The sequence below is a fragment of the Bombus bifarius genome, unplaced genomic scaffold (assembly GCF_011952205.1).
Source record: "Bombus bifarius isolate JDL3187 unplaced genomic scaffold, Bbif_JDL3187 scf7180000009743_frag, whole genome shotgun sequence".
NCBI lineage: Eukaryota > Metazoa > Arthropoda > Insecta > Hymenoptera > Apidae > Bombus > Bombus bifarius.
In genome coordinates, this window is record NW_022885309.1 from 1 (window position 1) to 13,409 (window position 13,409).

General features: G+C 30.4%; 1 protein-coding gene across 1 annotated transcript; it reads left to right on the forward strand.

Annotated features, from left to right (window-relative positions):
- Positions 1-10,530: 10,530 nt before the first annotated feature.
- On the forward strand, positions 10,531-12,651 carry LOC117215592. Its single transcript, XM_033461948.1, has 4 exons — positions 10,531-10,983; positions 11,191-11,997; positions 12,081-12,183; positions 12,257-12,651. Exons 1-3 carry the CDS (start codon positions 10,531-10,533, stop codon positions 12,174-12,176), a joined length of 1,356 nt encoding a protein of 451 aa, XP_033317839.1. The 3' UTR covers positions 12,177-12,183; positions 12,257-12,651.
- Positions 12,652-13,409: the final 758 nt, after the last annotated feature.

Below are 13,409 nucleotides of genomic sequence, written 5' to 3' on the forward strand. Positions count from 1 at the left end.
AAATATAAATTATTCAAAAACAAAACGGAAATAAACCAATTTTTAAAAATATAGATAAATTTATTAGAAAATTAATTATATAACTTTTAAAAATAAAAATTTGTGTATAATTTAAAGAAATAAGAATAATAATGAATAATCTTGAAATTGATGATATTATAAAATATATGATTCTAACAATTTTATTATTTGATTTAATATTAATTATTCTAATTAAAATAATTGTTGAAAATTCTATTGATAATCATTTAATGTAAATTCTTGATGAATTTAATATAATAAAAAATAAAATAATTACTGATAAATAAGAGAATATATATATTTTATTATAAAATATAAATATTTATTTTTTTTTTTGAAAAAATTAAATATTGTATATAAAAATAAAATTTATATAGAAAAATTTCTATTAGTTTTTAACTTATTATATAAATAGATATAGTATAATTTAATTATATACATAAATATTTTATCAAAATATATCTTTTATCAGACATATTACTTATATTTTTATATTTTATATAAAAATTTTTTGAATTTATCGATAGGGTATGAACCTATAAGCTTAATTTAGCTTATTATATAGTTTATAAATTTAATTTTTAAAATATAATTAAATTTATTAAATTGTAATTTAATAGTAATTTTAGAATTATATAGTTAATTTATAGGAATAAAAATTATTGAATTATTTATAAAAAGTTAGATATATTTTAAAAATTACTATTAAATGCAATTTAATTATTATATTTTTTTATTAACTAATATCCAAATTGTTAATAATTAATTGATAATAATTAATTGATAAATTCTACCTGGATATCTCGTTTCGGCGTACCCTTGAAAATTACGACTGATCAAGGACGTCAATTCGAATCGCGTTTATTCGAGGAATTATGCCGGTTGCTCGGCGTCAAACATTTGCGTACAACGGCCTACCATCCAGCGTCTAACGGGATGGTAGAACGCCTACACAGACAATTAAAGGCGGCGATCAAATGCCACGACACGAGCAACTGGGTCGGAATTCTCCCGATCGTCTTATTAGGTATAAGAACCGCGATAAAGGAGGACCTAAACGCAACGGCGGCCGAAATGATTTACGGCACCGGCATACGTCTGCCGGCGGAATTCTTTTTGCCAACTAGTCAACGGGCCAACTTGGAATACGCGAACCGGCTGAGAGAACGCATGGAGAGGGTCAGACCACACCCGATTACTCGCCACGGCGAAAAGAAAATTTTCGTCTTCAAGGAATTAGAGACGTCGCCATACGTATTCGTGCGCCACGACGCGATTGGAGGACCATTACAGCCACCGTACGATGGACCGTATAAAGTCATACAGAGAGGTGATAAGACATATACGGTAAAAATAAATAATCGCGACGTAACGGTTTCCATAGATCGCTTGAAGCCTGCGTTTGTCATTCCCGAAGACCTCGAACAAAGGTCCGCCGAGACTCGCAACGTGCTAATTCCGGTAGACCAAACGAATGTCCGCGACGAAAGCAGGGCGAACGCCAATAACCAAACGACAAACGGAGAAAATACCCGGAATAGATACGTTACGCGGTCTGGGCGAAGAGTCCGATTTCCCGATCGGTTTCAGGCAGGTTTCGGATAAGTGTTAAGAACCGGCCAACGCGCACACTACTTCGTAATATCCATATATTCTTTTATTTACGTAGCGTTATCACTGGTAAGGGGGTACTGTGGCGACAAGGACTATGGAACTTTCCAACGGCTCCGCGATACAAAGCGCTACGCTACGCCGTCGAAACGCGACACGACGCACTCAATCTGTCATCGATATCTTCACGCTCCTTCAGCCGAATTTCTCTGAAGGGCATACAGGCGCCAGCCACGAGGGCACTTATAACGAACGCACGTCAGTGGGGATATCGATGGGCAACGGAAAAAGAATCAGTTCGGTCGAAAAAATAAGCACATTCGATCACGAGCCGTGAGACGCCAAAGACGAAAAGAAACGGGTACGCTTTTATCGAGAAATCAACCGAACGACGCTATTGTTTATCGACGTTAAGAATCAGCCGATGTTATTTGCATTATTGGTTAAATATCACCTAGTGTACTTCAGTACCTATTACACCATTCCACCTCATATTCAAGAGATAAAAACAAAACACCATTAAAAGCTGTAACAGTTATACTTTCAGACCAGAAGAATAAGATGAGAGTATAAGTAAATGAAAAGATATGGAACATTTAAGGACACTAGATATAGCATTGCAAAGAAAGGACAAGATCATACATGATCTATCACAAACGCTATCATACTTTGAGAAAAATATATTTTTCATCTTTCTTAAAATCCTTTTTAAGAAGGAAAAATGATTTGAAACAAGAACAAAAGAAACTTTCAATCATTTTTCTTGCCTTAAATCGCAGTGTAAAAATAAAGATGAAAAAAATGTTATAGCGGATTGTAAAGAAAATACAATGAACGAACATACCTTGTTGTCGCGAATTGAAACGTTGCTCGTCACCGTGTGTGTCTGATTCGACGTGCAAGACATTTCCTTGCGGAAGTTGACCCTCTAGTTGTTGGCGCGAGGTTCGCCGCTAACGGTTGCTGCGATGCTGATGATGATGTGATCATGTGGCACTGTATGATTTACTGCTGTATCTCTGTTCACTTGATCGTCCAATGCTCGTGATCCGGCTCGAAGGACCAAATGTTACGACCGTTCGCGTAGAGACGCGATCGCGAGGGAAACGTGTGAGCGGGAGACGTAAATTTTTGCTACGATTATGATAATCGACGCCGCGAATTAGTCGTTCCCCTGTTTCGTTTAGAATAACAGAGATAGTTCAAATGATTTTAACTTTGAATTAACACGGTTAATATAAACGTGTATATTTAACGATATTTAAAGTTATAATGAATACGTCACAAATGATTTAACGATGATACAATTAGTTTGTTACAGTAATTTGACCCGATTTTATGATATTTCTCGATGTACTCGTTAAACTAAGCGACTTTGATTTTATTCGTCTGAACCTTTCGATGCATCCCGTTTGAATCCTCATTTGCCACTGACCGCCCTTCCATTTTGTCCTTTGTCTTCTCTGAGATACGACCCCCACTACGCTCGGATCACGCCACCGTTCGCGCCTATGATCACGTATACCAGCTTCTTTCTTTATGCGGATAAAATAACGCACCGAAGGCGAATAGATGTTTCTGGAACTCGCTGCTTGACGACAACTATGCGTTTATCGCTACTTTGTGTATATCTCGACGGTCATGTAAGACGATCTGTTTGCGACGGTTAGGAACACGGCCTACAGTAAGCCTTGGGGCGTAATAAACGGAGAGAATAGAATAATCTACAGGATTATCAACGGTGAAGTATATAAATATACTAACGACTCAGAAAACATAATTGAAGTGAGTTGCTTAGATATGAAATTATTGTTAATAACTAAAAGAATAATAGTACAAGTTAGATTAGCAGAGAGACAAACGTGATTGTGCAGTGAGTCTAGGAAACAGGATAAAATATAAAACAAATAAAAATGGAATATGCAATACGTCCTATCCAAGAAGATTGGATGCCAACTAATGCATAATAAAAGAATGTCCGCAATATTTGGAATTAAGAACAAAATTCTTAAAATAAACAACCACCATCTTTATGAACAGAGAAAATTGATTATTGAGACTAAAGAATTTTATTAAGAAACAACATGACGCTCAGAGCATAATAACTGAAGTTATAATAACCTGAGCACAACTCAAAAACTTAGCTATGACCCTTTTGTAATAACTAACAAACAAACATTTCAAACTTAATTAATTATAAACAAGCTACAGATAATTTGAAGTTGGATATGAAGAAGCTTAATAACAAAATTAAATAAATAGAATTTTTCTTATTTAAATGCGACAGTTCGTAGTACAAAACAAATTTTGTTCAGGAATAAGGTTTTCTGAAAATTTCCAGCGAAAATTTTTGCAAAAATTTCCTAAAGGAATTATAACCTATGAGATAAATGAAATAAAAATACAAAAACCAACTGATATTAAAAGAAGAATGATTATTTTACAAGATAATATGAAACTGTGTAAGGGATTACATATGTAACATATTGTCCCGATGTACACATATCTGCGAAGCGACTTACTACCCTGTATATTCCAGAAACTTCTTAGTTTGCCCCAGCCTTATCAATTTGAAACTATTTTATTTAAATTAAGAATTTTCCACATTAGATCGAACGCACTTCTAATAGGTACCAAACAGTATATATATATATAGCAAGATTTTACATATCTCTAAATTATTCACAGAAAATTAATACGGCACATAAATTAGACTTCGGATTGTAAATATTAAGAATAAATAACCGATACAGTCTCACAAAAATAGAAGGATAAAGATAGAGATAAGGGATCAAAAACAACAGTTATTTTTCAAATTTGTATGAAAAGCCCTTAAGAAAATAAGTTCCTCCTTAAATTGAAAACAGTTATATGTATAGAAATCAAACTTGCGATAAAAGTAAAAAAGATAGAAAATAAGAAAATTGTATTTGTTTTTATGACTCACTTTTACATGTAGTATAATTTCCACTGCTATTTTAGCACAGAACAAATTTTTAGGTTAAAATTATTCATACAAAGCTAGTACGTAGTTGAATATTTTTTCATTTTATAAACATTCGTGTAAAATATTTACCTCGCTAAACTAATCGTTCTTTATAGAAATTTCAGAAATCAACCTTCTAATAATCAAATTGTGTTCTTCACTCATCAGATATTACCAATTAATGCTTGGTAGGCAAAAGAATTGTTTCAGTAAATGTCTATACAATGTGTATCACGTATCCGAAAGACGACTCAACTCAGACGATAACTGATTCCGCGACACTGTGAATCTGACGACAACAGACTAATGCTGTATAAATACAAATGACACTACAGTAATTTGACCCGATTTTATGATATTTCTCGATGTACTCGTTAAACTAAGCGACTTTGATTTTATTCGTCTGAACCTTTCGATGCATCCCGTTTGAATCCTCATTTGCCACTGACCGCCCTTCCATTTTGTCCTTTGTCTTCTCTGAGATACGACCCCCACTACGCTCGGATCACGCCACCGTTCGCGCCTATGATCACGTATACCAGCTTCTTTCTTTATGCGGATAAAATAACGCACCGAAGGCGAATAGATGTTTCTGGAACTCGCTGCTTGACGACAACTATGCGTTTATCGCTACTTTGTGTATATCTCGACGGTCATGTAAGACGATCTGTTTGCGACGGTTAGGAACACGGCCTACAGTAAGCCTTGGGGCGTAATAAACGGAGAGAATAAAATTTTAATTAAAATTAAATTTTTTATAAATAAAATATATATAATAATATTGTTAATAAGTTTTAAATTAGAATAAAAAATAGATAAAAATAGGATAAAAAATATATAAATATGAATATAAATATATATATATATATTAATATAAATTTTATTAAAAAATTTTAGTTTAAATAAAAATATTTTATTTACAATAGAAAGATTAATTATTAATTAAAATTTTAATAAAAAAATAATTTAATATAAATTAATTATATTTAAATAAATATATATATATATTATTTATATATATATGAGTGTATATGTGTGTATAAAATATTTTAAAGAATTAATTATTAATTAAAATTTTAATAAAAAAATAATTTAATATAAATTAATAATATTTTAATAAATGTATTTATATATATATATTATGTGTGTGTATGTGTGTATTATAAATAAATATGTAAATATTTTATATTTTAAAAATAAAAATAATTTAATAAAAAAATTATATTTAATGTAATTTGCATATTAAATTTTGATTTTAAAAGAATTAATAATATTAATAATATAAAATAAATTTTATAATGATTTTTTAATTAATTATATTTTTGTATTAATAAATAATGATTTAAAATTAAAAATTTATTTTACTTTAATAATTGAATTTAAATAATTAATGAAAGTTAAATTTAGAAAAAAATATAAATAATGATTAATTTAGTGCCAGCAATAGCGGTTAAACTAAATTTGTAAATTAATTTTATTAATTTATATATATATAAATATTTAAAATAATATTATTTAATAAAAATTATATATTTTAGGTGAAATTTAATTTATAATTAAATTAAATTTTATATTTATAAATATAATAAGATAAAATAATAAACTAGGATTAGATACCCTATTATATAAAATAATAATATTGGATTTATTATTAAATGTTGAATCATTAAAATTAAATTATATGGCGGCTTTTCATTCTTATTAGAGAAACTTGTAGTTTAATTTGATAATCCACGATAAGATAAACTTAAGTAGATGTTTATGTATTGTTGTATATTATTATATAAAATTACTTTTAATAAAAATTTAATAAAAAATTTTAATTCAAATCAAAATGTAGTATATTTAAGAATTTATGAGTCATAATAAATTTAATTTTTTAATAATTATATTTTAATATTAATTTGAAAGAGGATTCAAAAGTAAAATTAATAAATTAATTAATTTGAAAATAGTTTTGAAAAGTGTACAAATTGCCCGTCAATTTCATTTGTGGAATAAGTCGTAACATAGTAAAAATATTGGAAAATGTTTTTAGATAAAAAATTAGTTTTTATAATATTTCATTTTTAATGAAAATTATTTAAATTGAATTTTTTTTTAAATAATAAATTTAATATTTTAGTTTAAAATTTATTAAATTATATTTTTGTAAAGTTGTATAATAAATAATTGTTAAAGTAATAATTTATGAAATAATATAATGATTTATAGATTTAGTAATGTGAATGAAATTTTAAAGAATTAAATAAGTAAAATAAATTTTGTACCTTTTGTATCAGGGTTAATTAATATAATTTAATAATTTCATTATTCTCGAAAGAAAAAGAGTTAAATATATAATTATGTTTTTGTTGAATAAAAAATTATAATATATATTTAGAAATTAAATGTTAATCGATTTTTTTATATCTAGTTTTTTTTTAAATGAATTTAATTTATATATAAAAAATATAAAAAATTTATTTTATAATTTTTTTTATTTTTATATAAAAAATTTATGGGATAATCTATAAATTTAAATATATAATTAAATTATTATTATTATTTAAAAATTTATATTATAATTATATTGATTTAGTAATAATTTTTATTAATAAATACTTAATAATTTAATGATTTTATTTTAAAAATTTAACAAATTTATATAAAATTGAATAATATATATTTATTATAAAAAAAATAATTTATAATTTATTTAAATTAAGTATAATGATTATATTAGTAATATTTTATGTTTAAAATTTTTATTTTTTAATAAATTTTGAAATATATACATATATATAAGGAATTAGGCAAATTAAATATATTCACCTGTTTATCAAAAACATGGCTTATTGATTTTAATTTTAAGTCTATCTGCCCAATGATTTAATTATTTAATGGCTGCAGTATAATTGACTGTACAAAGGTAGCATAATCAATTGTTTTTTAATTAAAAACTAGAATGAAAGAATTAATGAGATATATACTGTCTCATATATATATAATTAATTTAAATTTTTAGTAAAAATGCTAAAATATATTTATGGGACGATAAGACCCTATAGAATTTTATATTTATATATATTAGATTTTAAATTTTTTAAATATAAATATTTAATTGGGAGGATCAGTAAATTTATAAAACTTTATTTTAAATATAAACTTTAATTAAAGAATAATTAATGATCTTGTATTATAAATTAAAAGAATCCTCTTTTTCAACAGATCTTCGCAAATCCGAAGGTGTAGAATTACATCCCAAAGACATAAGATGACAACAAACACTTTCTTGACACACTGTATAACATTGAGGTATCCAGTTTTGCCACATACAATTTTGTCATTGTCACGTTTGACTTTGTTCATTGTAAAGTCAAATTTGCACACTCCATCTGTGAAATAGTACGAAGAAATCATAGTGACTTGTATTCCTTATGATATCATGATGCCACATAATTTATAATACAATACAATAATTCGCGAACAGATCGCGAACAGTTAGGTTATTAAACTTATGTTCTTTCATTGAAGACATCGATGGACGCTGTGTTCCAGAAATCGCCAATCACACTTGGCGAAGCATAATAGTAATTTACAATAACAAATACTTAAGAATGCCTAATTTTGTTAAACATAGGGTTCAATTTACAATTATGTAAATATTACTTCTTGAAAGTAACTTCTTAATCAATTTTAACAAATTTTGTAAAAATAATGTAAATTTGTGTATTAAGCCAATTGCCAACCGAACATGTTCAAACTGTATTTTTTTCAAAACGGGACCTTAAGCTAAAAAGCTTTATTTCACATATTCGACTTGTTCTTGTATGTGGTATCAGCACCTAGTCGGATGCCCGCGTTATGCAGGACACCCTGATGGCGTTGAACGCAACGATTCAAATTGAACTGAAAAGTCGTTATGTTTTCAGAGGACTTGTGTGTAGAGGATGGTTGATCGTGAGATTTATTAGACAAGATTGCTCGTTGTTGAAACCTTCAAGTATATTTTCAAATGATTAAATAAATAATTATAGATAATGTTCGCAAAGACGGTAGATACTCGTAGATACTGATCCATAACTCTCGTGAACTCTTTACGATTGCGTCCGTTTAAACTGGTATAGTATAAACAGATCGGGGGAGAGTCGGAGAATTCAAATTCGTCTTTGTTCGACGGTTCGACGGTTCGACGGTAACGTAACGGCGACATTGTTTTGCCCGGAGTTTATTTATTAATATATTATGTATGTCCTCACGATCTTGATACTCCGAAGCAAAAAAACAACAACATGATTTGAAATGTTCTCTAGCTCATGTACCTCTACGTGTACTTTCAAGGAGCAAAACTGACACAGTTCCGCTTGTGACGCGAGACGGAGATTATCGTTTCACTTCCTTTAACGCATTTTTGCCATTGAAAGACACTAATTTCTGTGACTTGCTTTATCTCTCTTATAAATCTCTCTTTATATTTAAAATTTTATAGTTTTTCTGCAAACGTAAAAGGTAAGTAAATATTAATAAATATTATAATAATATAATATAATGCTATATAATAATATTAATAAATACTTCGCTATTTACTTATTTTATTTCCATTAAGGTATATTGTATTTTTCATTGCATTACTTTCATTTTTATTTAGTGTAATAATAAACGCATACGTCAATATTCATTGGCATTAGTGTAATTGTAAGCTTCACTGTAAATTTAATAAAATTTATAAGAACGGAATTATTAAAAGGGTATATATGTGTAATTAAACTAGATTCTATTCTCAATGTTACTTCATTATTTTATTATTGTTTCATATATATATATGTCGGAGAGGACATTAGAATTAGGGTTAGGGGCGTGAAACGAATCTTCGTTTGGGTTACACGTTGTCGTTGTGCAATAGAGAAGACATTGACTAGTGCAAATACGATTATTATAGAGCCGGACAAGTAACCGTGGTAGTTAGGCACTCGAGAAACTAATGACAATGATCCCAGGTTCAATAACGAATCCGCGGTCGACGGGATGATAGATGAACGTACTCACAAAATCTAAGTCGGATGCGTGATATTCACTGGTCGTAAAGGGTTACTCCTTTCATCAGTGAGATCGCGAACGAGAATGCCTTTCCCGTCCCGATGATGCCACAGAGGAAAACTATAATGGGGTGTGTCTAAGGATACGAGATCATCGGATTCGTCGAGAAAAGCCTTCGTTCAGAAAGTAAGGGAAATTGACGTTGCTGCTAATTGGTCAATCTCCATATCGGTGGTTAGAAAAAGATGCTAGCCGCCCTCGAGGGAAAGTTGCTAGTGGGAGACCGCGCTCGTTGAAAAATATGTCTCCCCTATCTTCCTGTAGTTGGGACAAAGACTGTTTGTCTGTTTGAAGGACTTTAGTTAACTAAACCTTAAGATTTATAACGGGCCCTCGGGCTAGCCGAACATGTACTGCGGAGACGCATCGACATCTGGCAATCATCTTACTCGAAGAATAGGGTCTGCGTGTGGCGAGCCATCGGACAGAAACCGTTAGAATGTTTACTGTCGCGTGTCGCCACGAATATTTCCTTTAAGGAGAGCTATAGAATTACTCCATACCTTTGCTAGGCAAATCCCGTGACCGCGGCTACGTTCGGCGACTGACTGTCGCCTCGAGCCCAAGCTCATTATCACAACTCTCGAACAATTACAATCGGATTGAATAACTACAATTGTTCAATTACAGACTCCGGTGTTCTTTCATCTCCGACATATATTTTTTTTTAATTTACATGTGCTTCTAAGTTAATAGAACTAAACACATGTGTATGTATTAATTGCTATATACGTCATAATTTCAACCATAATATTAAATTATGGTATGTATTATTAAAAAGTATAGTTTAATGTATATATTAAATATATATCATTTATTCGTAGATTTTAAATATGGATACTGGATCAAAGAAGGAGATTAAAGAAATGATTACCAAAGATATATCGAATATACATAATTATTCCTTGGATGTTAAAAAATATATTAACAACCAGCTTGAAGACACTCTGGATTATTTACATGGTTTAATTGCTGAAATACCACAATCAGTCCCTGGCCCTTCAACTACAAAGAGGCCGAAAGTTTTGAAGAAAAAAGGTTATCGCCGTAAAGAGACTATCCCAGAAAATGATATTATCAATACTGACAATACAGTAACAGATTCAGCAGTACATGATAAAACAGAAAATAAAGATGTAAAAACTGGGGATGTGCTGGAAACAACAATTGACCGAACAAAAAGAAAGGCTGCAATAAAAGCTGCAATTAATATTAAAAAGCAGCAGTCAATGTCACTTGTTACAAAATTACGAAGGTTAACTCTTGATGATGACAGTAATGTAAATGTTTGTGTCATATTATGATGAAATTTAATACTTTTAATCTTACCCCATATCTTATGTTACTAATCAATACTAACCCTTATATGTAGTACCCAATAATGTTTGATATCGGTTAATTAATGCGTCAAAATCTAATTGCTTATACAATTGTATGTACATTGTGTATATAAATACTACTATAACGTTGTTAAATATATTCTAAATTTTTAGAGGAAACGTGGAGGCCGACCTAAAAAAAAGGAAAGTGCTAGAAGTAGTTCAGATGAAAAAAACACAACAGGTCCTACAAAACATAGTAAAACAAAAAAGAATGTTTTAAGCGAAACAATTTCAAAAGAAGATGCAAAACAACCAGAAAGGATTGAACCAATAAAGTCTTCAATGACAACAAGAGATAGTAATATAAAGAGAACTTTTTCACGGAGTGAAAACACGAAGGGTAAATATTCTAATATTATTGATGATACAGTAATTCCATCAGCAAGAAATGATATTGAAGATCCTTCAATGTGCGAGGATGCACTTGAGAAATTTACTCCTCTTATGAATTCCACGATGGACATCAATTCTACTTATACGCAGAAGATGATGGACGCTACCGCAATTGTAGAACCTTTATCACCAATAAAATCAAACGAAACGGTAGTAATTAATAAAAACTTGGCTAGTAGTATAGGAAAAAATAATGAACCTAAATTTACATCACGGTCGCCAATAACTCTGCAGGAGGAGGTTCAGCAGCTGAATCAAGCGATTGGACTCACCGAGTTCGAAGAATTATTCGCAGAAGATGAGCCATCCCGTGAAAGGGAAATGTCTAATAGAAACATGACGAAACAGGACATTCAAAATGAAATGAAGAAAAATGTGCCCGTAAGAAGGAGAATCGAGGCCTTTGAAAAAGAAAAAATTTCAGAAAAAGCCATTGTTCAAAAACTGGCACGAAGATCTGTCGAAAAAGCAAAAAAAATCTTATTAGCGAAACAAAAGAAGGAGACTCAGATGATGACATCGCAGGTAACATTACAAACAGTATCAAAGCATTCTTCTGTTATAAAAACACAAGCTATTATTCATTCGATATTTTATCCAAAATATAGCTCCAAACAGTAAGGTCCACTTCTGTTTTGCACAGTAAACCTGACGACGACACATCGGACGATGAAGCCAGACCAAGGCGTACAATTCCACATTAGGCGCAATGTAAGTGTTGTTTTACTTAATGAGTTAATAAACATTATAATGCATGGAGTACTCGAATTTTTATCAATTTTAGCATACATACGCGAAAATGAACTTGCAATGCAACGATAAATTCCGAAGAAAGCAGTCTATAAATTCTTTGATAGAAGAATGTGCACACCAGATTTAACTGAAATGTTTGAAAATATAGATAGGAGTAGATTACAACGCACGTCCAGTGCAATATGGAAGACACCACCGCGTTATTCCATGATGGAAAACGAATAGAAGTTATAATTTGTTAAACTGAATGTTGTTGATTTCAAATTGTGCCTTAGAGCAGGAATACTTGCCATACCTTGCGTGTAATATAAAAATGATGTTACATTGCAACTATCGTTAAAAGATGTATGTGTTCTTAAAATATACCAATGAACGTAAGACTATTTCACTTTTTATATTTTAGAATGATCATAGGCATATATTACTTTTATTATACTAATCAAATTTTACCATTTTTTCTTATTTATATGTATCTTCTTAAGAATTAATAAATAAACCAATTAATAAATAATTGTTTTGGTACGACTTTTTAATGAGAAGTAAATTTTATTAGATTTGCCTTATTATCACCGTCGTGTAATAATTCGCGATTAAATAGCACTGGTGATTTCGTCTCTTCGTGTAACGAGGAGGGTCTGGTAAATGGGTCGACCGTGGACGTTCAATCTTGTAAGAGAACAAACGGCGGCACCGTATCGTCGAGCATTTTTCTTTCGGTCAACAGCCATCCATTTTATATTTAGCACATTCGGTTGCGACGCTAAATTTTCGTTACACCACCAGTTGTTTCGTCTGAAATTCGCGTGACGTAAGTGCATTACACTCTCGCACCCGTCAGCCATTCCTGCGACCACTTCGCGTGCGTTAACTCGATAATATTTCGTCTCTGTTACCTTGTCGCCGTTGCTGCTTGACACATCTCGCTTGCTGGACGACTGATCGATGAAAATTAAAACGGGACGCTGATTTACCGTATCGTTATTTTTGTGTCAGGTATTCTCTTTTTGCCGTTTCGGCGAATTATTTTCATTTCGAACTTTTTTAGTCTTATTGTTACGTCGATTCTTATATTTCAAGATCTAGTCTTGTATGTACGCTGGGGAGCGCTTTTATTTATTGATTCAACAAAGAATATCGTTGTAGGTGTCATACATGCGAGTAAAAGTAACGAAGTACGAGCAGTT